At 49.9% G+C, this 27,686-nt stretch overlaps 1 protein-coding gene across 2 annotated transcripts; it reads left to right on the forward strand.

Annotated features, from left to right (window-relative positions):
• The first annotated feature begins 1,911 nt into the window (after positions 1–1,911).
• Positions 1,912–27,686, forward strand: MXRA5 (matrix remodeling associated 5). 2 transcript variants are annotated; one of them, XM_027609522.2, is made up of 8 exons: positions 1,912–2,057; positions 4,115–4,330; positions 9,809–9,938; positions 10,164–10,554; positions 12,870–17,828; positions 20,522–21,422; positions 24,675–25,035; positions 25,254–25,409. In XM_027609522.2, the coding sequence occupies exons 1-8, from the start codon at positions 2,011–2,013 to the stop codon at positions 25,275–25,277; spliced, it is 7,029 nt and encodes a 2,342-aa protein (XP_027465323.1). In that variant the 5' UTR covers positions 1,912–2,010; the 3' UTR covers positions 25,278–25,409. The 2 variants fall into 2 exon arrangements, with proteins under 2 accessions (XP_027465323.1, XP_027465322.1); XM_027609521.2 differs by having other exon boundaries at positions 24,675–27,686.

The raw sequence follows: 27,686 nt of genomic DNA on the forward strand, positions 1-27,686 counted from the left end.
GAACTTAACTCAACTTACATGCGTCTCTAAGCCTCCTGCATTCAAGGAACTTTGTCGGCACTTGTGGAGACTCAAGTAAAGCATAGTTCCTGCCCATGGAGTTAACCACCGAGGAAGCAGGCAATGCTGCCAAGACCAAAGTCAAAACAAAAGGATTAAATGCACCAAAGTATTGATTTTTTTAAAATTACAGAATCACTGAGAATCCGTAACACTATATTCATGCATTTGTTGTGTAAGTTGTGGACTGACTTAATCTACACATTTCTTAGCAGAATTGAACGTCATCTGGTCCTTCATTCTGTCCATGCATATTCCACTGAGCTCCTGGTGTATGCTTATCTCCACGCCAGTCTCCAGGTTTCAGAATGTTACCATTTCTTTAGAAGCGGGTAAGTCATTCACCATAACTAAGCAAAGGGCCACATGGGTGGGCAGGGAATTTGGGAAATGCTATGACAAGAAGTTGGGGAGGAGATTATCAAGGTAGGGGCAGCAAAAAACAGACTCGAACAAGTACCTCCAGAAAAGAACATGCATGGACACTGGGAAGAGAAGGTTCAGCTGAGTAGAGCAATAGCAATGCCATGAATAAATATCAGAAGATGTTCTGGGGACAACACTTTTATAAATCCAATCAGTGGGCTTGGGGCACTCCCAGAAAGAGAATCCCCAAAACTAGTCCCTGAAAAATATGTCAACGCACATTGTCAAAACCAACTACAGAACCAGGGAGTCAACCCATTTAGGAAACAGTGACTTCGGTTGATCTTCCTGGCTGTGGACGCCGCCCTGGGCAAGGGGAGAGGAATTCTGGACACTGTGCTTCTTAGGAGAAACTGAGGCAGCCCAGACTCCATGCATCAGAAGCAACTCAGCCCCGGGCTCCTTTGGGGCCACCTCCTAAAAGCCGGTGGCAGAGTGCTGGGCATGCATCGGGCTCTACCAGGACCTCTGGAATGTTCCTTTCCTGGCTGTTGACCCTTGGACACATTTTTTTTTTGTGGTCACAGTGGCTCTCTCCTTTTGTCCCGGGGGGCGGGGTGGGGGGGTCCTCCGCTGGTGATTGGACTCACCTGAGCCCTTCCTACCTTCCTCCTGTGGGATTCCTTCTGGAAGGCAGACGGCCTTCTCTTCCCTCCCCTTCTGAGGTATAGACGCACCACCCTCTGGACCTTTTGTCCCTTGCCCTCTCCCCAGCTCGTTCCCACGTCCCCCCAGCCAACACCCCGAGGCTCCCCAGAGGTCCCTACCCTGGCGCTGCCCCCGCAGGCTCCTCAGGGCGGGAGGAGCGCACTTCCACCTTTTTGGCAGGAGGACTCTGGCGGCTGCAGAGAGGCGGGCGTCCAGGAGCAACAGGAGACGCGGGAGGGCGTGGCCGCGGGTCTCACGTTGCAGCGCGGCCTGCAGCTGGGGGCTGCCGGCGGGGCGCAGCCGGCTCCCGCCTGCGCACGGGTGCAGAGAAGCAGCCAGAGAAAGCTGCGTCCCGCCCGGAGGAGGGCAAACCCTGCTCCTTCTCCCTTCCCCGGAAAGAAAGCAAGCGTCCTTCCAGCCCTGCTAGGAAGAGCGGTCCGGGGCGCGGACCGTGTGCCGCGGCTCGCCGCGCGCTCCCTGCCTCGCCCGCAGCCCCTGGTACCCGGACTGCCTCCGGGACCGGGAACACTCTGCCCCAAAGCCTTGCGCGCTGGGCCGCGGCCGCTCTTCCAGCCGGAGTGGGCGAGGCGTGCGCTCCCGGGCCGAGGCGCAATGAAAAGGCGCGAGGAGGGCTGAGCGCAGAGCGCGCGCGGCCAGGGTCCCTTGGCTCGGGCCCGCGCCCCGTCTCCCCGGGGTGGGGCAGGGCAGGGTGGGGGTGGGCCGAGGCGTGGACTCGGGGAAGCCTCTCGGCGCCGCGAATAAAAGGGATCCGGCTCTCCGCGCCGAGCTGGGAAGCCTCGCTGCCTCGCCCCCGGCCCGGGAAGGGCATGGCCCCGGCGGACCCCCGGCGGTGACTCGCGCGCCCCGGCCCCGCGGATGCTCAGGGCGCCCCGCTCCCGTGAGTCGCGGATTCCGAAGGACAGGTGAGGACCAAGAGCAGCCTGGGCGCCCAGGGGGCGCGGACCCTGCTGCAGGGGTGGAGTTGGGGTTCGGCCAAGGGAAAAGCTGGGCGAGGGCGAAGGCGAAGAGACGCATGGCAGTGTCCCTGGCACTGGGGCTGAGGGGCCAGTGCGGAGGCAGGAGACAAGCCGAATCTGGCGGGAGGATCCGTTTCTCCTTTACCGCTTCCCTCCCTGACCTGGCAATCTCTCTCCGACCCATCCCTGGTTTCCAGGGAGGCGCCCAGGGGACCCCCAAGTGAAAGCGAGTCCGCCCTGCGTTGGAGGGGACAGCACAGCTGCGGGGCCTCCCCGGAGTTCCTCGGCGCACTGCGCTAAAGTTTCTTCTCTTACTCCTCTCCCCCTGGAAAGGGGGAGACCCTCGGCCCGCTGGGGGTTGAGCCGCACGGAAGCTGGAGAAGTCATCACCCGGGAGAGTCGGCTCCTGGTGTGCGGGTCCCAGCCTGGGCTACCCGCAGGGCCACCCGAGCTGCGTTCCGGGAAAGCCCAACTTTTCCTTGGAGCGCGGCGCTGGAAGCCCGCCAGGGCGCAGGGCCGCCGAGCCAGCTAGCCCGCCCCGGCCCAGCCTCTCCGGGTTCCCCGCGGGCCCCGGCTGCCCTGCTGGCTCAGGGCGCCTCCCCCCGCGGCGCCAGGCCTGGGCTTCCCGGGGGCGCGCGCTCTCGGTCTCTCGGGAGGACCTGGCGAGAGCGCAGGGTGCGGAGGAGGCCGGGGCCGCCCATGGGCACAGCGCGCGTTGCGGGCGGCGGAGCCCAGCGCCGAGGGGAAGCGCGCAGGCAGCCGCGGAGGCTGCACTCCGTGGGGCTGTAGGAACCTTCTCGCCCCCGAGCGCAGAGGTGAAGCCTGAGTTTCCTTCCCGCAGGGCTGTCTGCACCGTCAGCTCTTGACGCGCAGCTCAAAGAGAGGACGCACACGGGCTTAAAGGAATATCTATTTGGAAGTGAATTAAAGGACGGAAAAGCTGGATTTGGGGTGTCCCTAGCTTGTGTGAGCGCATGAGCTTGATATCAGCAGTTAGCGTTGGCCCAGAGCAGGCGCGTTTCCGTGTTGTGCACTTTACTTTCCACGTGCATTACTATTTTTAAGTAAACTTCATTCAAGAGATGACGAACATATAAAATGATTAAGGGATGGCCAATGCATGAAAAAATAAATAACCACGGGTATTCTAAACCAGACAGCTGAGGCAGCCCATTATTTGAAACATCCAGGCATTTCCATTTTGTGTGTATGACTTCACTGATCTTTTTCCTTTGCCTCAACATATGTCATCAGGTAATTCCTTTCCTTGTCATTTAATGTCACATTTTATAAATTGTGTCCCCGATGAACAACGATGGTGCATCGTGGCAACCCTGTGGCTCTTCCAAGAAAAGAAAAATTAAGGATAGTACACAAACCTGCATATAATGGAATACATTTCTCGTTAGTGAATGTGAATCCTTTAAACACTTTCAGAAGGTATATTGAAAACTTTAAATAATGTCATTAAAAAAGGGAAACACTCTCAATGACCTTCTTGATAAGTTTTTTTTTTTTTTTTTTTTGCTTCAAATACGTACAGCATGTAATGGCTCGGAATTGACATTGGAGGCAGACACATAGTTATTTTAATTACTTTATTATTATAGAAACACAAATGTATCTCTCTTCTCTACATATATACAAATATATATACACGAATATGTATATATAGACACACACACACACACACATATATATATATATATATTTTTAGTGTGTCGGTGTGTCTATTCCCTACCCTCGCTCATCACACACTGAGATTTCCAAACCGTAGTGTCAAAATCAGCAATTACCTTGCATCCTACATAATGATTAAAGATAACGGGGAAAGATGAGGAAAGTAAGTTTCGTGTTTCTTGGCTCAGATACCTTGTGTCGCTAAAGGATACCATATGATGTCTTGGGAAGCTCCAAATCATAATGCACACTTGAAACAACAATTTGCTGAGCATAAGAGCTACCTGGCCATAAACGGATATCATTTTGTGGTTCCCCCACAGGTGTCCAGGGATAACGCACCCCGACAAGATGCCAAGGCACGCGCACTGGCCAGCCCTCTCCGTGGTGCTGATCCTGCTCTGGGGACATCCTCGACCCACGCTCGCCTGTCCTCACCGTTGCACCTGCTACGTTCCTAGCGAGGTCCACTGTACATTTCGCTCCCTGGCTTCTGTGCCCGCTGGGATTTCTAAACATGTGGAAAGAATCAATTTGGGGTTTGTACCACATTCTTACTGAACAGTTTCAGCCTCTTTGTTTTTTTCATACACGTATGTGCATTGACGTAACTGCAAATGCTTATTCCTTTCCGTGTCGCTCTATCTAGCATTGCGTACCTCGATATGGGCAGAATCGGGGGTGATGGATGTTAACTATACTACATGCAGTCCTTTGGGGGTGGTTATCTGAATTTATCCATCAACTGCAACCACTATCACAAGGCTAAATAACCAGCATCCTGAACAACTTCAGGGTGTCCAGAGATTTCCCTTGATAACAATTATTTTCCAGATAGTAGGTCTGAACGAATGTATCAGACACAGACGTAAATATATAAATAGACTTACTTAAATAGACTTCAGAAGCTATTAAACATAATTTTAAAATAAATTGGACATTTCTGACATTCTGTAAGTTATCCGGAAGATGCGACTGTGACCTTGGGGAAATAAAAGAGTTCTTGCAGATTTTGCCTCTTTAAAATAGGGATATATTTTAAGAGATGTTTTTATGCAGCATTTCAGATAGAACTCCTTTATTTTAAAATTTTGTTTCATATGCAGAAATGCTTTCTATACATAAATATTAGTTGCTATGAATTATAGGTATTCATGTGTAACTTTATAAACAATTACTTGGACTTTCTCAACAAAATACATAAGCTATTTTCGACCACCTACGAAACAACAAAAATAATTTGGGATTTGATGACTGGCCACTGATGGGACATTTTAGTAAAATGAAATGGCCAAACCTGAGTCAATGAACAGATAATTGTATATATATGCTTGGACATCTTATAGCACAGAGTTAAAAAAAAAAAAGAACTTCTTGCATTTGTAGAGGCCAGTAGCAGTAGAAGAAGAGAATGAGAATTAAGAGAAATCATTGCCCTCGTGAACCAGTCTCAGCATATTGTCCCATATTGCTGTGATTCACCACCTTGTCCCTCAAGCCCGACCCCTTGGCAGAGCACAGAGTTGGAGGTACTGTCACACAGGCCTTCATGGATTCCCCGAGAAAGTATGAGAATGGGGGTGGTGGAGGAAATGGTTTTCCGCTGTGTGTCCCGCCCAGAAGACATGAATGTGCCACCTTTTGTATATTGAGGGTCTGGAGTATCAGCGTTTTCCCTACTGGCCTTCTGGTTGAAAACTGGGGCGGGGAAGTTGCGCCACGCCTCCACAAGTTAACCACAAGGTTAACGATGTGATGGCTTGATCCTAGCAACACCACTAGACCATGGCTTGTCAAGCTGTATATACCTCATAATTTCTGTGACATTTTCCCTCTACTTGTCTTTACATGGACATATTTCGTACAGGTGAAACTTAATTTCTCAGTTAGAACATAGATTCTGCGGGTTGCATTTTAACCAACTCTAAATGGTAAAGACTATGAATTACGGTCTCCCCAAATGCTTTGCCACTGGAATAGAACATAGATATCAAGACGCTTTCTTTTCCTGTTGACGGCAATAGTATTTTGAGATGCTGTGGTGTGATATTAAAGGAAAAAGAAAGCCAGTTAAGGAATAGCTTCACTGCACCGACATACGTTACTTCCCTCTGGCTTAATTGGTAATATGAATCCATATGGCATGTTTTCATTTCAATCAATAAGATCACTCTTCTCTCTCAGCACTTTCTCTGAAAATCAGTCTCAAACTAGATTCATGAGACTGTCATTGTGCATTTTGTTGCTGGGGGGTGGGGAAGAAGAGCAACATCTAATACAGATAGGACTCAGGGTCTGATTTGTCTTCTAGCCATCTGGAAGGAGGAGAAAACTCTCAAGGAATGAGAGATTATTGGCAAAGTACTAATGAAATCTTTCATTCCCACACAGATGTTTTCAGGGTCCTCAGTCACCATGGAAAAAGAGATCTGCTGTTTCCTGTTTGGACAGTCCCAGAGCTTTTTCAAAAATTACTTTCCAAGTATTTTCGAGTAAACAAACAACAACCAAAAAAATCATCCACTTAGTGTCATATTTCTAGGCCTTTAAAGACTTTTATTTTCCCCTTGATGAAAAGACTCATTTTGATGACCTCTTTCTGAATTTTCCAAATGCCCACACTGCCCTTTTCTAATTTTAGAATTTGTTTTGCGATTCTAACCGGTACTGGTGAAGCAGTGTCACCTATATTTCTGAGATACTGGAAAACATTTCACTTGACATGGTTCCGTGGTCAGTTACCCTCAATCAACAAGTGAGGGAGGCATTGTGCACAGGAGGGCGAGTGGCTGATAATGTTGCAGACTCTCCATGCAGACTCGTTCCAGTCTCTTCCCTGAGCACCACGCTGATTTCCCCGTCTCCCTGCTGGATTTTAGATGGGCGCACAGAGGCTTCGTCCACACGCATTGGGCCCTCAGAGGGAAGAAAATACCTCCTCCACTCGGCATTCAGGCAATCCCCTTGGCTTTTGTCTGTCCCCACAAAGTCTCCCCATTCATAGCTCTGCCATGAACAACAGGTGCATCTGTTGGTCCCTGATGCCCGTTAAGAACAAGCATCAGGAGGATGCAGTAGGATGGGTTAGCTGGTAGGCCCTCCATCCTGGACGGGGGAGGATGCACGCAGGCGTGAGGGCGTCCCAACCGGGCTGTTCCTCTGTCCTCACACGCAGTCCTTCCCTGCGCCTTGGCACCCGCCGTTACAGCTGAATGCCCAGTTGGAAGTGAGAATGTTTTGGCAACATAGATACAAAACACTAGTGAGCACAGCACCCCTTGGACTAAGATGTGCTGAAGAACATCAGAATCTTTCTGACCTGTTTTAGAGGTTGAGCCTTTGACTCTCACCTCCTCTGTCCCAAGACCTGCCTCCTCCTTCTGGTCTTTCTATTTTTTTTATCTTCAGGGTCTTCTCGGGGGATTCTACTTACTCCCTCTCCACGTGGTAGAGCATTGTTTTCACACATACCTTAGTTTGTGTCGCTCCTTTTCTTAAAACCTTCCAGTCATTTCCTATTGAAGTTGGAGCACATGAAGCGCACTCCTTCCCCTGGAGCCCCAGCTCCTAGATTGCCTGCCAACCCCACTTACCTCACCTGATACGATTCTCCCACTAACTTACTGTTTCAAGGCAAACCTCAGGCATCAAGAAATGGAAAGGAGTTTAGATTCTTCCATCCATTCCCTGTTAGGTTCATCATCCCAGACAGATTTCATTGTAGAATCCTAAATAGTAACTGAATGAAGCAGTGCATCAGTTCATAGACTATCCCATCTTGGGTTAGACTCTGGTTTTTCAACCTCAGTCTACTTGGGGCGCTATTTCCATTTTTGTGTAGGATAGTTCTTTGTTGTAGGGGCTGTCCTGTTTTGCATGGTGTTGACTGGCATCTTCACCTCCTCCCACTAGATGCCAGTAGCACCTTCCCCTTCTCCCAGCTGTGATCTCCAAAAATGACTCCAGATATTGTCAAATGTCCCCTGGGGGCAAGACCACCCAGTTCAGACCACTACCATAGATGGATAGATAGATAAATAGACAGATAGATAGATAGATAGATAGATAGTAGATGGATGAATAAATAGATAGATGATGATGGATGGATGGGTTGATGAATAGGTAGATGATGGATGGATGGATAGATAGATGGTAGATGGATGGACGAATGGATGAATAGGTAGATATATGATGGATGGATGGATAGATAGATGGTAGATGGATGGACGAATGGATGAATAGGTAGATATATGATGGATGGATGGATGGATGGATGAATGAATGGATGGGTAGATAGATGGATGGACCAGTGGATAGATAGATAGATATGATGGATGAATGGATGAATCAATGAATGGAAGGATACATAGATGATGGATGGATGGATTGATGGATAGGTAGATAGATGATGGATGGATGAATGGATGGATGGATGGATGGATGGATGGATGGATGAATGGATGGATGGATGGATGGATGGATGCATAGATGGATAGATAGATCTAGAGATAGATAGATAGACAGATAGACAGACCAACAGGCAGAATCTCTTCTGCTTGGGAGGTTTCCAAATCTCCAATTCTTGATATTAGGGGCTGAGTCATTCCTTGTGGGTGGCCCTCCTGTGCATTGGAGAGTGTTTAGCAGCACCCTTGGTCTCTACTTACCAGATGCCACCAACACACCCCCACCCAGTTGTGATGCCCAAGCATGTCTCCAGACACTGCCCATACAATCCAGAAGGGGGAACCTCTGTATTTAATTGTCTATTGACTCCATGAGTTAAATGACAAACAGGAACCATGATTACATTTTTACTCTATTGTCCCCATGCATTATTTTGAATCCCTATTGCATTTTTCTAATGAGACAGGATACATTTCCTTCCATCAGACCTTTCCTTTGCGTAAGTTGATTTTATAAAACAATGCAATGTTTAAAGTAATTCTATGAAGAGCTCCAAGTAATGAAGGTGAGTGGTTTGCTCTCAGAGATTGTATTTCCTGGAATTTATAGCTGAAAGGTGATGCTTCCTAGACCTGGCTCTTAGAGGAGTGATTACCCACGTCTTGACTTTGAATTTGGGGTCTGGGTTCAGGCACATATGTATAAGAAAATTAGACCTGGCGTCATCTGGTGTTTTAGGCTACGAGCACTTCACCTGCATTGTCTCCAGATCTGTTTCCTTTTATCTAGAGGATAGGGAGAAGTCATACAGAATGTCAGGCTAGATGTGTTCCGTTTCAGCAGAAGCAGGGGCATAAAGTAAATGCCCTCCACTACAGGATTCTTCATTCATTTCAGAATCCCTTCCCCAGGGATTGACTCTGGGGAGTCCCTTGTGCCCCCAACAATGTAGCAATGAGGAATTTTCAGATTAGTCAAGGAAACATCTTTACCAATGTGGATGCAAACACAAAACCCAAAACACACCAGAACGTTTACAAATAATTTAGAGAATCCATCAGAAATGGCCGCTTGTGCTTGTGACATATGGTGTTGGTGTGTTGGGTAGTTAGTTCTTCCATTTGGTCCTTTAGAGCCTGGAGCACTTCCTTCTCTTGTTTTGTGATGCAAAGCTACTTCCCAAGCTGCCTATTTCTTTGCATTCATGCTAAGTCTCTGCATTCAATGACCCGTGTGTCATTCATCCATTACTGACACTTTCAGTGCAAGTTTCCAAGGAATAGCCATTTGGACCAACTTCCTTTAGAACTTAAATCCTACTTGTTTCCCTAAAATCGCCTCTGACTCCATTAACATGTACCTAGTCAAAATTCCCAGCGAATATTCCTGAACTGAATGAAAGCGAATAAAAATACGTCACTTTCCTTTTGACCCTGGTAGTGGACACGGACACAGAGCAACAAATGTGCTTTGGGAATGGCACCAGTAGACCTCAGAGTCAACATTTGGCTAACTTGCTCCTGGGCAGGCTGCAGGATCTTTCCCATATGGGATTTAAGCTTTCACTGTTTCTTATTCCAATTACTATTATCATTTTTTTTTTTTTTTAGATTTAATAGTATACAGGCTTTGTCAGAAACCTCATTTGCGGGACTGACCAAGTTGGAGCTCCTTATGATTCATGGCAATGACATCCCCAGCATCCCCGACGGGGCTTTAAGAGACCTCAGCTCCCTCCAGGTAAACCCACGCTTTTACAAGCATCAGTAATTACAGCCTGTAGGACCATTAATGAATAGTGGGAACGATCTAATGCTCCCAAATGATTAATAAAATTGCCATTTTTTTTAAGGTTAAAAACCAGCTTCATGTCATTACTTCCCTGCCCTCTGTTCTGGTTTCTGTCCCTGCCTGTGGCTTTGTAAATTATAAACAGGATTTTCCGCTACGCCCCTGTCTCCGTAGGTTTTCAAGTTCAGCTATAACAAACTGCGTGTGATCACAGCACAGACCCTGCAGGGGCTCTGGAGCTTAATGAGGCTGCACATTGACCACAACAAGATCGAATTTATCCACCCACAAGCTTTCAATGGCTTAACATCCCTGAGGCTTCTCCACTTAGAGGGAAACATGCTGCACCAGCTCCATCCCGGCACGTTCTCCACGTTGACGTTTCTGGATTATTTCAGACTCTCCACCATAAGACACCTCTACCTCGCCGACAACATGATCAGGACTCTGCCCACGGGGATGCTGCAGAACATGCCGCTTCTGGAGAATCTTTACCTGCATGGGAATCCGTGGTCATGTGACTGCGAGATGAAGTGGTTCCTGGAGTGGGATGCCAAATCGAAAGGTAAGAGGGGAGGGCAGAGCGAACATGGCTCCCCGCGGCACATTCCTGACCCTTCTGGAAAGGTTCTGTTCTCTGATGTTCTGACGTTGCTTTATCTTGTGAAGAGCACATCACCAAGTTGGTACGGCGGGAAACATTCATGGAAGTTGTACAACCTTGATGTTAAGACACCCCTGTTCCATAATGGATGTATCCTTCTGTGAAATATAAAGCAATGATCATTTAACCACTTAATGTATAGTTGACTACGATTGTCTTCAGTTGGATATCTGGAGTGTTATGTGCAGCTTTGGGTTACAGCTAAATGGGGGATTTTCCACCCGTCCCTGTCCTATGAGGAGGTGTTCAAGGAAGTTTGGAAAAGAGAAGGCCAGCAGTGGCTATGATGTTATTCTCTTAAGAATGGGGGAGAGGGATGTTCTGCATTGACCCAGAGAACAGAAAACCAGGAGTGTTGGGTCGATATTGCCAGACAGTAGATTTTGATTCAAAATAAGGAAGCGTTTATTTCTTTGTCTTTCTTTTACTCCCTCCCTCAAGCCGTACCTTGAAACCCATCCTCAATCCCATTGGGTTTACCATATCCCAGGTCTATTGGCTCATGTCTATCCTCATGACCTCCAGCTTGGGTCCAGCTCCTTTCTTCTCTCTCTAGGAGGAGAGTCAGGCCTTCTGGGCAGGTCTTTGCAGCCGTGATCACCCCTCCTTCAATCAACTCTACCCAGAGCAGTTGTCAGAACAAATTGTCAGAGGAAGCGTGTGGTCCTGCCACACTGCTGTTTAAATGTCCATGGGTTTCCCATTGCTCTTGGGATGGAACGTACACTCCTTCCTAGGAGTTCCTACACAACCGTGCCCACCCTCCTGCAACATGCAGGTCCCCCACTTAGTCACTCACGACAGCCACAGTGGTGTCTGTTTGCTTCCTTATACCTTCCAAACTTATTTCCCAATCAGTGTCATTGGACCCGCAGAGACCATGCATCTGCTGGATGTTACAGGGTCTGATTTAATTTCAGCCCTCAGAGCTTTGTTAAAACATCACCTCCCTTGGGGCGCCTGGGTGGCTCAGTAGGTTAAGCATCTGACTTCAGCTCGGGTCATGATCTTGGGTTCCTGGGATGGAGCCCCACGACGGGCTCCACACTCGGTGGGGAGTCTGCTTGCCCCCTGTCCCTTCCCCGGCTCGTGCTTTCTCTCTCTCTCTCTCTCAGATAAATAAATAAAATCCTTAAAAAATTGTTTTTAAATCACCTCCCTTAAGAGGTCTTGCTACCCTCAATTTCTACTTAGCATCTTGGCCTGTGCCTATCTAGGACCATTCTGCACACACACCTTATGTCCCACTTTCATGTGTTTCCAAGTTATAGATGATGGTCCTTTGACTGGTTCGTTCCCAGTGAGAATAGAAAGAAGAGGGCAGATATCCAGAGCACCGTACTCTTCTCCCTTCCCCAATGTGAGATAGTGTGGCTCCATTTACTGCTATAAAAAGGCACCTAGGTCTGGAGCAGGGAGAAAACATCATTCAGCCTTGCAAATGTCAGTTGGAGGAGACTTTGTGACTTTGCAACAGACACATCAAGTAGAAAACTGGGTGTGGAGTTCATAAGATGTGTTGATGGGAGAAGCACGTATGGGAGCCATCACTGGATAATAGATGATGATGGAAACCTACATGTGGGTGAGGCCATGGATGACGGGGCAGAGTGAGATGGAAGGGGGCCTAGACCAAATCAAGGAACTCTCCATCAGTAATGAGTCAGGGGGCCAAGATGGACAAAAGAGTGAAAGAAGCAGACCAGATTAGGAGAACATTCTGGAAGACTTGATGTCCTGGAAGAGTAGAATGTGAATCCAAAATGGAAACACAGCCTGAAATGAAAAATTACAGCAACAGAAAAAAATTATAAAAGGTACATATGATGTGATTCATGGCAAAAGTGGGTCCTTTAACCTGGAACTGTTTTCACGGGTTGCATTTGTTTAGGTAAAATCTCCTGGACCCTTAGAGAAGGTAAGTTGTATAATGTGTGTGAATAGGGTTGCTTTGAAAAAAATACTCAAAAATATTTCTGAAAAAAGTATTCATTATTCATTGTCAAGTAGTTCTAAAATGGTAGTTCCTTACCACACTCTGTGCTAAATTGATTGAAGGTCATTGATGAAGTCACAGACATGAGGAAGGTATTCAATCATGAGGGACATGCACTGAGGTGATAAAGAGGCACACAAAGACTTTACCCTCCGGCCGTGTGCGAGGCATGCCGTTCTTGGGTTCATTAACTTATAGCATGTTTGTTTATTTGTTTTAGGGACTCTGAAGTGTAAGAAGGACAAAGCCTATGAAGGTGGTCAGTTATGCACCTTGTGCTCCAGTCCCCCCACACTGCACCAAAAGGAGATTCACAAGCTGAAGGACATTACTTGTCTGAAGCCTTCCATAGTGTCCCCTCTGCGACAGAACAGGAGCAGGAACGGCGAGGAGGAGCAGGAACTAGAAGAGGAGGGTGACAGCCAGCTCTCTCTGGAGGGGTTCCAATTCCCCCCATGGAACATCTCTTTGAATATGACTGACGAGCACGGGAACACAGTGAACTTGGTCTGTGACATCAAGAAGCCAATGGATGTGTACAAAATTCACCTGAACCAGACGGACCCTCAAGAGATTGATATAAACGCGACCATTGCCTTGGACTTTGAGTGTCCAATGACTCGGGAAAACTACGAGAAGCTGTGGAAACTGATTGCCTATTACAGTGAGGTCCCTGTGAGGCTGAACCAAGAACTCATGCTCAGCGAAGACCCCAAGGTCTCCTACCACTACAGGCAAGACGTGGATGACGATGCCCTCTACTACACGGGGGTCAGAGCCCACATTCTTGCAGAACCGGAATGGGTCATGCAGCCGACCATAGATCTCCAACTCAACCGACGTCAGAGTACGGCCAAAAAGGTGCTGCTCTCCTATTATTCCCACTATGCATTAACCATGCCCACCAAAGACGCAAGGCAGTCTCGGAGCAGAAGCTGGGTGATGATCGAGCCCAGCGGGGCAGTGCAAAGAGCTCAGACTGTGCTGGAAGGGGGCCCGTGCCAGCTGAGCTGCAACGTGAAGGCTTCTGAGAGTCCATCCATCTTCTGGGTGCTTCCGGATGGCTCTGTCCTCAAAGCACCCATGGAGGACGAAAATGGCAAGTTCTCCATCCTCACCAGCGGCTGGCTGAGGATCAGATCGACAGAGCAGTCGGACTCGGGTTTGTACCAGTGCATTGCTCAGGTGAGGGATGAAATGGACCGGATGGTATACAGGGTCCTTGTGCAACCTCCTGCCACTCAGCCACCCGATGGCCATATGGTGACAATTCAGAAGAACCCAGGGGAGCCAGTGATGTTGCCTTGCAGTGCTCTGGCCATCCCTGAAGCCCAGCTCAGTTGGATTCTTCCAAACAAACGGATAATTAATAATTCGGCTAACACCTCACATGCATACGTGTTGGCAAATGGAACTCTTTCCATCCCAAAGGTCCAAGTCAGTGATGGCGGTTACTACAGATGCGTGGCTGTCAACCAGCAAGGGGCGGATCACTTTACTGTGGGGGTCACAGTGAATAAGAAAGGATCCAGCAGGTCATCCAAAAAGGGCAGACACCCAGGTGGGAAGAGTCTTTCCAGAGTGCCAGGAGATGTCGTGGAGGACGAAGGGGGTTCAGGCATAGGAGACGAAGAGAACACTTCAAGGACAGGTCTACACACAAAGGACCAAGGGGTACTCATCAAAACAAAAGACGATGCCATCACTGGAGGTAAAAAACCCAAGAAAGGGCGAAGAAAACTCAAACACTGGAAGAATTCGGAAAAAGAACCCGAGACGAACATCGCAGAAGGTCGCAGAGTGTTTGAGTCCAGGCGAAGGATAAATATGGCCAACAAACAGATTAATCCAGAGCGCTGGGCAGATATTTTAGCCAGAGTACGTGGGAAAAATCTCCCAAAGGGAACTGAAATACCCCAAGTTATTAAAACCACCACGCCTCCATCTGTGGGTCCAGAAGTGACACCCCTTCATCCTGCTGTTCCTCCCCCCTCGGTATCACCCGCACAGACCACAACCAGTGCCGAAGAAACCTCAGCCGATGCGTCTCTATTTGGTGAGGAGGATCAGGTTTCCAGTACTGTGTCCTCAACCAGGTTGGGACTGGAAAGTGGACACGATGGAGTAATTCTTGCTGAGCCCAAAGTGGCAAGCACACGTCTGGAAGAATTCATTGACCATGACTTTTCCAAGACTGAGGATACCACTCCCACTGAGGCCGACCCAAAGTGGGCGATAGCCAGCACCCTGATATCCGTAGCTCATGAATCTTCTCCTACTCTGCAGACCCTGGACCTGGTCTATGAGGAGCCCGCCAGTGAAAGCGCAGCCACAGAACGCCGGCCTGCAGTAGATGCTGGATCCATGCCAGAGCCTACGTCAGATGAGTATGAGTCTCCGTTGGGTGCCATCTCCTTGGCTGAGTCTGGGACTGTACCCTACATTCCCCCAGACTGGGAGACTAACCCACAACCAGATGAAGAGAACACAGAAGAGCTGACCTCCACTCCCTTTACACCAACCACCATCTTGTGGGTTGGTGACTCTGGGACATCTGAACCATTAGAAGGGCTCACGTTAGGGGAGCCAGATGCCCCATCAGAAGGACATCCACAGGGAGAAACAGATGACACTTGGCTTGCGAAAGGTGCTTTAAGCACCCAAGGCAGCCCGCTGATTGAAAAGGGCACAGAGGAGAATTCCAAGGCACTACAGGAAGGACATATGCCAGAGAGACACCCCACAAACTCCCCAAGTCCTGAGAGTATGGGAAACCATGTCGAATCTACCAGTCTGCTTAACTCTGCCCTGAGAGTGAATGGCATTACTCCCTTTAAACATCCCAGGGAAACCACGCTTGATACTCTCTTTGACAAAGACACCACCACGGTGGCAGCAGTGACGCCAACCAGAAAGGCCACTTTGCCGTTGGGGCTGACCACTCACCCTTCCCGAAAGAGACCCAATGGGAGGAGGAGATTCCGCCCCCACAGATTTCGACACCGCCATAAACAAACGGTGCCCACGACTTTTGCCCCAATGGAGGCTTTTTCTACTCGACCTGCTCAGGTACCTGAAGCAAAGGCTCCAGACCATGTGGGGAGTGCACCGGGGCCAACATCTTGGGTTGACAGCACCGTTGGTACCCCCAAGCAGTCGGAGATGAAGAAGGCGACAGAACCTGTATCCAAGGGGACCCCACGAAGGAAACACGGGAAAAGGCCAAATAAACATCGGCATTTCACTTCTACAGTGAGCCCTCCAGACTCTGCATCCATGCCCAGCCCTTCCCCAGAAAACAAACATAAAAATGTCATTGCCCCCGATTCGGAAACTGTACTCTTATCGACAACCATTTCCCTGACAACTGGCGACCCGCATGGGAAAGCTACAGTGGAAGATTCTGTGACAACTGCCACAAAAAGGAACTTACCACCCAGCAAATTCCAAGAGACAATTCCAGTCACCTATAAGCCTGCATGGGATGGAGAAGAAATGACGAATTACGGAGTCAGAAACATCAATGACTATAAAACCGACAGCTCAGTCACTGACGACTCCTTCACTAATGCCACATCACCTCCTGGCTCTGAGGTCTCCACTGTGGGAGAATTTCAGGAGGAATCGGCTCCCCTTGGCTTTCCAGGAACCTCACGCTGGAATCTCCCAAGGGGAGCCCAGTCTGGGAGGCTGCAGACAGATGCACCTGTTACCAGCTCTGTGGAAAGCCTTACAGACTCACCCTTTCTTAAACAGTTGGAGGATCTGGGTGTTCCTTCGGAATTTCCACCATCAGTTGCAGCCTCTACACTGTTTCACCTGGAAGAAGTGGTTGCTTCAACCACTGTCTTGTCTTCAAGTGAGGCAGAAACCACCATCCATGCTCAAGATCATCACGAAACCACTCCAGCTGAAATTAGACCTCGGCATCACGCCCCGACTCCTACTCCAATGGGGGAGCCAACATCCCCATTTTCAGCCACCACTCTTGTGTCCTTGGCACAGACCTTCACGAAGCCCACGCCTCTTGCTTCAAAGACACCTCCGACATCAACAGATTCCAAGGAAAATGTTTTCTTGAATTACGTGGGGATCCCAGAAGCCAAAGCACCCCCAGTGAATAATGAGGGAACTCAGCATGTATTGACGCCAAATGAATTATCCACCCCTTCGTCCAACCAGGATAAATTTAACTCAGCTCGAAAGCAACAGTTGGAAAAAGAAGCCTTTGATGGAAAGACCCAAAACAGTCTCCCACGGGGCCCCGATGGAAAGCACCAGGGCGGGAGAATCCAAGTCCTCCCCCAGCCAGCCAGAGTTCCTGCCAAACCGATCCCACCGAGGGGGACGGTGAGGCCAACACATACGGCCACAGAAGGCTCCTTTAGATACTTTGTAACTTTCCAGCCCCCTCGTCACTTGACCAACAAACCAGGAATAACGGCGTATCCTTCAAGGGTTTTGCCAGAGAATAAGCACTTGCTGACTCCAAGATTATCAAGTACGACAGCTCCCGTTGTTCCAGCGCTTAAGCCCAAACCTGGCATTTCCACTAAGTTTACTGACCAAGGGACGGACCGATTCAACGGCAACTCGAAAGTGTTTGGGAATAACAACATCCCGGATCTCAGAGACCCTGTTGGCAAGCTTCCAAGTTCAAGAGTCCCCCATTATCCCAATGGAAGGTTCCCTTTCTTTTTCAACAAGACTCTCTCTTTCCCACAGTTGGGAGTTACTCCGAAACCCCAGGTGCCTACCTCTCCTGCCCCTGTGATAAGAGAGAGAAAAGTCAACCCAGGTCCCTACAATAGGATACATTCTCAGAGCATCATCCACATGGACTTTGGTCCCCCAGCACCTCCATTACTGCACCCTCCCCGGGCTACAGGGCCACCATCCACAAACGTACAGAACATCCCTGTGGTCTACTCCACCCGGAGCTCCATCCCCTTTGTGGCATCTTCTGGCCAGCCTTCCAGAAGCTCCCATCAGAGCACCTCAAAGCTCTTCTCTGCTGGAGGAGCCCCTGCATCCAAATTCTGGACGGTTGGGGAAAAGCCCCAAATTATCACCAAATCCCCTCAGACCGTGTCTGTCACTGCAGAGACAGATGCCGTGTTCCCATGTGAGGCCACGGGGAAACCCACGCCTTTCATTACCTGGACAAAGGTTTCTACAGGTAAGGCATTTATGTGTTTGCGTTTTAACCGGGGTTGGTGTAGAAGGAGGTCCCTTGAGTCTGTGACCCCAAGCAAAACTACAGAGTCTGGGTAAAGGACAGATGGATGGGACAGAAAGGGACATCTGAGAACCTAGATACAAGGATATTCCTTTAGGGGGACAGGAAGTAAGGACCCAGAGCTCTTTTCTTGAGCTCTAAGGTCTGTGAGATTTTAATGGGACTCTGGAGACATGCCATAGGTTCTTTGGGTAGGGAATGACCTAGGCTCGGGAATATTTTATAAAGGAACCACTTGCCTTTTCCCAGAGAAACCCAGCACAAAACCCTTCCACCACCCATATGGGGTGCCATGAAGGTAAGGAAGAGTGAGCAGATTGCCCTTGCCCTTCCACTGGCTGCCAGATGTAAATGCAGCTTGTTCTGGGCTCATCAGACATTGCTTTGATTTGAACCTAGAGATGTGGTCACATTCGTTTGCTTGGGTTGCCATAACAAAGCACCGCGGACTAGCTGCCTTACAGACAGACCTTTATTCTCTCCCGGGCCTGGAGCCTGGGAGTCTGAGATCCAAGCGGGGCTGAGGGTGGGAGTCTGAGATCCAGGCGAGCCAAGGCTGGTTCCTCCCAAGGCCTCTGTCCTTGGCGTGTAGACCCTGTCTTCTCCCTGTGTCCTCACGTGGCCGCCCCTCTGTGCACGTCTTTCTCCTCATCCCTTATTCCTGTATGGACACAAGTCCTCTTGGATTACAGTGCACCTCAATGACCTCATTTTAACTTCTTGATCCCTTGAATGACCCCATCTCCAACTAGTGATATTCTGAGATCCAAGGGGATGGGGCTTCAACGTATGAATTTTGGCGGGACACAATTCAGCCCATAACAATGGCCTGTACTTGGAATTCTGGGATGCCCAAAGAGCACTCAGCTTCGTGAAAATGACCATTTCCTTTGAATGGCGAAACAGTTGTCAGGTGACACAGAAAAGTACCATCCGAGACGCCACAGCCTCCGTGAAAGACTTACCTCATGCCCTTTCCCTTTCTCCCCCCGCCCCCCAACACGGACATATCCCTCAGGCCTGGTTTCTGATCAGAGGGACCGTTCCTTTTCTCTTCTCCGTTTTGATGATATAGGAATGATTTCTGCAACAGCACTTGAGGGAGCTGTGCATTCTTTGCTTAGGTTCATGTCACCAGACCTGGACGTGTTCCAAAGTTCAACAGAGGCTCTGGGCCCAGGGGAATTATGGACTTCTTTGATCAGCTCGTCATTGATGTCATATGTTTTCATAATGATTTAATAAGGAATGTTGCTCGAAGGAGCAAATGGGGAACACCATGGGGTTTTCATGCTCAAAGGATGGTGCCTTTCTTTCTCTACTGGAACATCCATTTGTATCAGTCCGTAGGGTTTTCCGTATCTTGTGTGCTATCAGAGCATCCCCAGGCCATGTCCCCTCACCAGACGTACACGTGCCACGAATCAGCTTCTCCTGCCGGCCGCAGCAGAGGGAGCCTGTCAGAGCTCACGGAATGGCCGGTGTTGGAAGCAGGACCCAGGAACCCAGCTGTGTGGGAGATGAAGAGAATGCTATAGCTCAGGGCTTTCCAGTTTTTAAATCTGGGATTTGTTATTCTTCAGAAAGCGTAAGCCAGCACATCAGGAAATGCCTGCCATGGAAGATCGTTTATTATTCACTCTCCACGAGGAGGGGACCATACAGGGAAGGACCAGGGTCTGTCGGCAGGCGGGGGGAGAGGGAGAAGCTTGCACAAGAGATTTATTGTGGTTTCTGCAAGAAGAAACAGGTGAGGCAGGGTGAGCAGGCTTGGCACTGGCTGGCTTGACTGATTTCAGTGGGCTCTGGGGCACAGGGGGTCCCCTATTTGTCTGGCACCTGCCCTGGGAAGATGAAGGCAGGTGCATGGTGGCCTGGGCGTGTGAGAGCCCCATAGACAAGGGGGTGGGAATGCGGGCTCTGCACTGCTTGTTTTGCATTTAAATGGTGAATTGGTTGTTAACGGTAGGAATTGCCTAGCTCTGGGACGGGCTGTCCTCCCACCAGAGTCAGCATGACCCAGATGTCAAAGCATCAGGAACACTCGGTTAATACCGACCCTCACTGTGGCAGAGCCCCAGGAAGATGTGATATACAACATAGGAAGTACAAGGTGGGGCGAGAGAGAAGCAAATGCCCCCGATTGTAACAGTGCACGACCTGGCGTTCAACACAGCCACACTGGGCAGCAAATGACCCGCTCACTCTGGCTCATGTTGGACTCCAAAGCCTGGCCGGGTAGAGGTGGACGGTGGGTAAAGGTGGACGGTGGCTGCAAGCATGGGGACCTCTAGAGGTCAGCACCTGTGCCAGTGAGGCCGGCCGGCGTCTCTAGGAGCTGGAGTGACAAAGAGGTCCCCTGGGGAGGACCTGGGCCTCATGGAAGCTTCCAGAACACTCTACAAAACCCATGCTAGCTGCCCTTTGCTTGAAGGGGGCGTTGGTGTAAGAGTCAAAAATGGTGCAACAGAATGTTCCGTCTTCTCCATGTTGGAGGTGGGGGCTGGCCTTCGCTGTTGCTGTTTGGGACATAAAGGGGAGAATTCAGCTACACCACTAACAGCCCTCCTTCTTGGTTTTTCCTGAAAGGATGTGTCTCTGCAGAACCTGACTATACTTGTTTTGAGTTGCAGGTGCTCTCATGACCCCTAACACCAGAGTGCAACGGTTCGAGGTCCTGAAGAATGGGACGTTTGTCATCCGAAAGGTACAGGTGCAGGACCGAGGCCAGTACGTGTGCACCGCCAAAAACCTGCACGGGGTGGACAGGATGGCGGTCCTGCTGTCCGTCACGGTGCAGCAGCCCCAGATCCTCGCCTCCCACTACCAGGACGTCACCGTCTACCTGGGAGACACTATCGCCATGGAGTGTCTGGCCAAGGGAACCCCAGCCCCCCAGATCTCCTGGATTTTCCCGGACAGGAGGGTGTGGCAGACCGTGTCCCCCGTGGAGGGCAGGGTCACGCTGCACGAAAACCGGACCCTGTCCATCAAAGAGGCCTCGTTCTCAGACAGAGGAGTGTACCAGTGCGTGGCCAGCAACGCGGCGGGCGCGGACAGCCTGGCCATCCGCCTGCACGTGGCGGCCCTGCCCCCGGTCATCCACCAGGAGAAGCTGGAGAACATCTCGCTGCCCCCGGGGCTCAGCATCCACATCCACTGCACCGCCAAGGCCGCGCCCCTGCCCAGCGTGCGCTGGGTGCTGTGGGACGGGACCCAGATCCGCCCTTCTCAGTTCATCAACGGGAACTTGTTTGTCTTCCCCAATGGCACACTCTACATCCGTAACCTGGCGCCCAAGGACAGCGGCCGCTACGAGTGCGTGGCCGCCAACCTGGTGGGCTCCGCGCGCAGGACTGTGCAGCTGACCGTGCAGCGCGCGGTGGCCAACGCGCGCATCACCGGCACCTCCCCGCAGAGGACCGACGTGCGCTATGGCGCGACCCTCCGCCTGGACTGCAGCGCCTCGGGGGACCCCTGGCCGCGCATCCTCTGGCGGCTGCCGTCCAAGCGCATGATGGACTCGCTCTTCAGGTACGTGCCTGCTCCTGGCTCGCTCTCCTGCTCCTGCTTCCCCTTTGGGTGCTGGGGACCGCATCCTAAAACATGCCTGGGGCCATCCTGGGAGCCCTCTCCATGGGGCCGGTCAGAGAAGGGCATGACTCTGTGTCCGGGGCACAGACGCACAGACCTGAATCCCTGTGTGTGCCGCGCGGGGGAGGGGGGGGCACATTTCGTTTTAGCCCAGTGAGATCTTGTCTTTATAAACTGGGACAAACACTTGGACTTTCTCCTCCTTTCCCGCCGGTCTCCCTCTCCAAGCAAAGAAATGAACTGATAACTTTTCTTTCAACGATTATATTTATTTGTATGTTAAGTGATAATATTAGGTAGCACATTTAGGTTGCCTTCTTTGTGTATTGTATGATTTCAACAAAACACGCTATAGAGGCAGTTGCAGATCTTGTCATAAAACGGCCTTAGCTTAAGAATGAAAGGGTGTGAACACAAAAAAGTTAAAGGGTTAGGTGACTAGGGCACCGGGTTGGCACAACTGGAATTCTAACAGTTTATTTTGGCTTCGAAGAAAATCACCTTCTCTCATCCAGTGCCTTCCGTTCCCACATGTATGGACCTTGAGCACTGGTTCTCAACCCCCTGAGTGATTTTGGCCCCAGGGAACATTGTGCAATGTTTGGAGACATTTTTGATTGGCATAACTCAGGGAATGGGGGTTCCACTGGCATGTGGTGGGTGGAGACCAGGGATGCTGCTTAAAGCCCTACAGTGCCCAGGATGCCCCGTTCCAGAGAGTCATCCAAGCTCAACGGTCAGGAGTGCCCAGGCTGAGACACTCTGACCTAGCATGAAACACAATTGATCTATCATCTGTCTGTCTGTCCATCTATCCATCCATCCATCCATCCATCCATCCATCCATCCATCTTATCTATCTATCTATCTATCTACTATCATCTATCTATCGCAGTGGTTTTCAGCTAGACAGATGGCACCACCGGGGAACACTCATCAATGACCGGGAACGTTTTTGGTTGTCACACTAGAGTGGAGGCTGCCACTGGCATCTGGTAGGTGGAGACCGGGGATGCTACTCAGCACCCTACAGCGCTCAGGAAGCCCCACCCCAGAGAGTCATCCAGCCCCAGATGTCAGCAGTGCCCAGGCTGAGAAACCATCGGCTAGATCCAAAAGTGCCAATGTGTCTTCAATACGCGTCTCAAGATACAGAGCACAGAGACAATGGTTGGCAAAATGGAATGTGGTGGAAAAACCCTGGCTTATGGTGTGTCTCCAGCATCCACAGCCCAGCAGCTCAGGCAGGAATGCATGTGGACATCCGTCCCACCCAGGACGCAGGGAGGGAAGCCAGCGCGCAGGGGCTCTGAGCAGCTGTGCCTGGCCTCCCCCCCTCTCTTTCCAATGCAGGAAGAAGGCAAACGCGCTTTCTCGCAGCCTGTTAACTTTAGACAGTTGGGTGGTGCCTAGTGAACCTTGCACACTCCATCCAGAATACCACGTACACAGTTTTCCCTGGACTATCTCCCAGCTCGGCAGATGTACTGCCATGTGCGGAAAAACTGTTTTCAGCTCTTTTTGGCACGGCTCAGGCAGCGTTGAATGAATGGCAGCAAAAGAATGTGATCCCACTACAAATGTGAACTGTTCTACTAGTATCTCCCCATAAATCATAGATCGCTGTCTCTGCGGCTTCACTGTTACTAAATTTTGACTAATTACATTCTTAAGAAAGTGTGATTAAACAACCCACGTGAGTTTTATAAAAGAGCAGGCTCTATGCCTTGTCTACACATTGGGACTATTTAAAAATACAGATCTTGGAGCTTTTCTTGAAGCCCGATGCCCAGTGGTGGGTAGGCATGTCTGTGTTTCTGGGTTGCTCCGTGGATTGTGATCATGGCCGAAGCTAGAAATCACCACTTTGAAGTTTCAAAATGCTGGCAGACATGAGCTACTGCCCAAAGTTTTGGATTCTAAACTCTAAGACACATTGAAATATCTTTGCTCCTCTCCTACTGATTTATGTTAACTTGATTTGCACTCGCGGCCAACAAAACAGTTTATTTGGTCATTGTTAGTAGTTGTTTGTATTTTATTCACAATAATCAGGTTGATTCAACCATAGGCAGACTTCTGTTTCTTGTTCTTGTTCTTGTTCTTCTTCTTCTTTTTTGGTAGCTTTACAACACAGTTCCACACACACTGTTCGAATAATGCAGAGTTTAGGAAATATTTATGGATTTAAATTCAACCCCCTCCTTCTCCAATACCACCATTATAAATTATGTGTAATTGAGATTTTTCAATCTGGACACTTCTAAAGGAAGAACCTCCCAAGTCTTTCCACCTCTTATTCAAAATATGAGTTCTTTTTTTTAAATTTAATTTAATTTTATTATGTTATGTTAGTCTGACACTCAAGGACACCTCAATATTTCGAAAAAGGTCACATACATAGTGAAGACCTTCTTATTGTTCTCCCCATTACCGGCTCCTTTAAACTGAAAAGCTTTTGAACTATCAACCCAGAGGTGTGTGGGCTTAGGTCCAACGTCATCATTTCACAGAGGGGAAAGGAACCCTGGCTTGGGGTGCTGGCTGGTGAATGTCATCCAGCTTTAGGTACAAGTTCTAGGGAAGAAGACATCACATCAATATTGCCACGTTCTAAAGGACCCAATGTTAGCATTGAAACTCTGGAAATAACCCCAATTACACGGTGCATAGAGTAGCCACTTGGCAGTCTCTAGCCTCATAATGGGAGATAGTATAATACAAGATTGTCAAGGATAAACATTGAAGCGTCTTATTCAGGAAGAACTCCACTTCTTTATTGAGTTCGCTCAGATTCATTCTCTCCATGGCTGTCGCGTTTTGCCTGATTTTATCATTACTATAAGCTGAGCCCTGACCGCCATGGAAATACGAGATGCACGTACACCCACACTAACAGGCTGGACGTCTTTGACTGCCTTTCACATCCTTGACTCAGGGGCCAGGCCAGCCAAAGGTCAGACTCTACCGAGTCAGAGTTTTTATTTGTGGTAAATCAATGATTTCCACCTGTGAATGCAGTCCAGCGCAGTCCCCTCCAGGCTGCAGAACCCATGTGACATTTTGCAGTAGCAGCCATGTGCCCAGATAGTTTCCAGAACCACATGTTTTCCTTTCGTTCCAGTGACCTAAAGCCAGGATGGAGCATATGGGAGACTGACATTCTCTTCTTTTTCTTGTTTTTCTGGTCAGCTTTGACACCAGAATCAAGGTGTTCGCCAATGGGACCCTGGTGGTGAAATCCGTCACGGACAAAGATTCGGGGGATTACTTATGCGTTGCCCGGAACAAGGTTGGAGACGACTTTGTCGTGCTCAAGGTGAACGTGGTCATGAAACCGGCCAAGATCGAGCACAAGGAGGAAAATGACCATAAGGTCTTCTACGGGGGTGACCTGAAGGTGGACTGTGTGGCCACCGGGCTTCCCAACCCTGAGATCTCCTGGAGCCTCCCAGATGGCAGCCTGGTCAACTCCTTCATGCAGTCTGATGATGGCGGTGGCCGTACCAAGCGCTATGTGGTTTTCAACAATGGGACCCTCTACTTCAATGAGGTGGGCATGCGGGAGGAAGGGGATTACACCTGCTTTGCCGAAAACCAGGTTGGTAAGGATGAGATGAGGGTGCGGGTCAAGGTGGTGACCGAGCCCGCCGCCATCCGGAACAAGACGTACTCCGTGGTCCAGGTCCCCTATGGTGACGTGGTCACCGTGGCCTGTGAAGCCAAAGGGGAGCCCACGCCCAGGGTGACGTGGCTTTCTCCAACCAACAGGCTGATCCCCGCCTCCTCCGATAAGTACCAGATATATCAGGATGGCACTCTCCTCATTCAGAAAGCCCAGCGCTCAGACAGCGGCAATTATACCTGCGTGGTCAGGAACAGCGCAGGGGAGGACAGGAAAACAGTCTGGATTCACGTCAACGTCCAGTCGCCCACCATCAACGGGAACCCCAATGCCATCACCACTGTGCGGGAGATCGCTGCCGGCGGGAGCCGCAAACTCATTGACTGCCAGGCAGAAGGCATCCCCACCCCGAGAGTCTTGTGGGCCTTTCCCGAGGGCGTGGTTCTGCCTGCCCCCTACTATGGGAATCGGATCACCATCCATCGCAACGGCACGCTGGACATCAGGAGTCTCAGGAAGAGCGACTCCGTGCAGTTGGCATGCATTGGTCGCAATGAGGGAGGGGAAGCCAGGCTGATTGTCCAGCTCACTGTCTTGGAGCCCGTGGAGAAGCCTATATTCCACGACCCGGTCAGCGAGAAGATCACAGCCATGGCCGGCCATACCATAAGTCTCAACTGCTCGGCTGCAGGGACCCCGACGCCCACCCTGCTGTGGGTCCTTCCCAATGGGACGGAGCTCCAGAGCGGCCAGCAGCTGCAGAGGTTCTACCATAAGAGTGACGGCATGTTGCACATCAGCAGCCTCTCCTCCGTGGACGCTGGGGCTTACCGCTGCGTGGCCCGGAACTCTGCCGGCTACACGGAGAGGCTGGTTTCTCTGAAGGTGGGGCTGAAACCCGAGAGCAGCAACCAGTATCACCATCTGGTGAGCATCATCAATGGGGAGACCCTGCAGCTGCACTGCATCCCTCCAAGGGGCCGGCCGGCTGGCTTCTCTTGGACGCTCCCCAACACCATGCTCTTAGAGGGCCCCCAAACACGGGGGCGCTTTTCCCTCTGGGAAAATGGCACCCTCACAGTACGTGACGCCTCCGTGTTCGACAGGGGGACCTACGTGTGCAAGGTGGACACTGAGTACGGCCCTTCCATCATGAACTTTCCAGTTATCGTGATAGCATACCCTCCCCGGATCACCAGTGAGCCAACGCCCGTCATCTACACGCGGCCCGGGAACACCGTCAAGATGAACTGCATGGCCATGGGGATTCCCAAAGCCGAGATCACCTGGGACCTGCCGGACAAATCGCACCTGACCGCCGGGGCTCAGGCCCGTCTCTATGGGAACAGATTCCTTCACCCCCAAGGCTCCTTGACCATCCAGCAGGCCACACACAGAGACGCAGGCTTCTACAAGTGCACCGCAAAGAACATCCTAGGCACTGACTCAAAGACTACTTATATCCACGTCTACTGAAACGCCTCCCCCAGGACATGGACTCCACGGCCATTGCTTGGAAAGTTAGAACAAAGCGTCATTGGTAAGGAAAGCTGCTGCGGCCGGATGGTCAGAACTCTTAACTGATCCGTCATGGTGCACAGTGGCCCCCGGGTGGGTTTCAGGTTCATGTTGACTTTGACCTATGCCTTGTCGGCGAAAGGAAGCAATGCAGACACAGGTTCAGCCTCTCCAGGGACTTTGGTTGATGTTGATGGCATGCCACCTGCGCCTGTGTGGCGTTTCACCGGAGCTGGGCGCACATTGCAGACGCCGTGCCTATGCTTTACTGGGCGTCTGTGGCACACCTAAGGAGCACTCACTGAAAATAAACCGTAGAGATGACCAGTGCCTTGCTGCCCCGTTGAAGATGCATCCCCTAGTTAACCTGCTGCAGTCTTAATATGATAGAATGTTTTAGAATGACTACCTATCTTTCACTTATTAGAACTCCAACTTGCCCTATAAGGGCTTAGAACCACAGTGACTGATGTTTTTGTAACGTACAAGTTTCATACAGTACAGCTACCATTTTATATGGAACTCACTTTTTTATATAATGGAATTCACTTTCTCCCTGGAACTCACTTTTTATATAATGTCTTACATAAAGACATTTTATATTTTCTTTCCAATCAGACGATGAGGCTAGAAAGAAAGTAATACTTTCTGTCTCATTAAAAATAATAAATTATTGGTCTTTACAAGACTTGGATACATGAGAGCAGGCATGGAAATACAATTGTAAAAACAAATCCCCTATGCTTCCTTGAGCAAATTCAGTAACCGCTATTATATTACATTCCCCAGCAACCTTATGGTATGGGAGGCTGGGGTATTGAATTTCTTTGTTTGTGGATTTATCCTGAGAGCTGAAGTTAGGGGGAGAAGGCAGGAGAGAGCTAAGCCGTGATCCTGCACAATGAATCCAGAGCCTCCTGGAAAAACCAGGAAGTGTCTCCCCACCCACCCCCTGCCCCCCGTCAATGTGTGCTCATGGAAAATAGGACACATGTTATCCCCATGACTGCTTTACTGTATTTTTAAGGTCAATATAATGTACATTTGATAATAAAATAATA

The sequence above is a fragment of the Zalophus californianus genome, chromosome X, assembly GCF_009762305.2.
Source record: "Zalophus californianus isolate mZalCal1 chromosome X, mZalCal1.pri.v2, whole genome shotgun sequence".
Taxonomy (NCBI): domain Eukaryota; kingdom Metazoa; phylum Chordata; class Mammalia; order Carnivora; family Otariidae; genus Zalophus; species Zalophus californianus.

Excerpts from the sequence above, each read along its gene's own strand:
- MXRA5 (XM_027609521.2), top strand. The coding sequence starts at position 2,011 with ATGCTCAGGGCGCCCCGCTCCCGTGAGTCGCGGATTCCGAAGGACAG. Across the intron at positions 9,939-10,163 it reads GAGACCTCAGCTCCCTCCAG|GTTTTCAAGTTCAGCTATAA; the intron begins GTAAACCCACGC and ends CTGTCTCCGTAG. Across the intron at positions 10,555-12,869 it reads GTGGGATGCCAAATCGAAAG|GGACTCTGAAGTGTAAGAAG; the intron begins GTAAGAGGGGAG and ends TATTTGTTTTAG.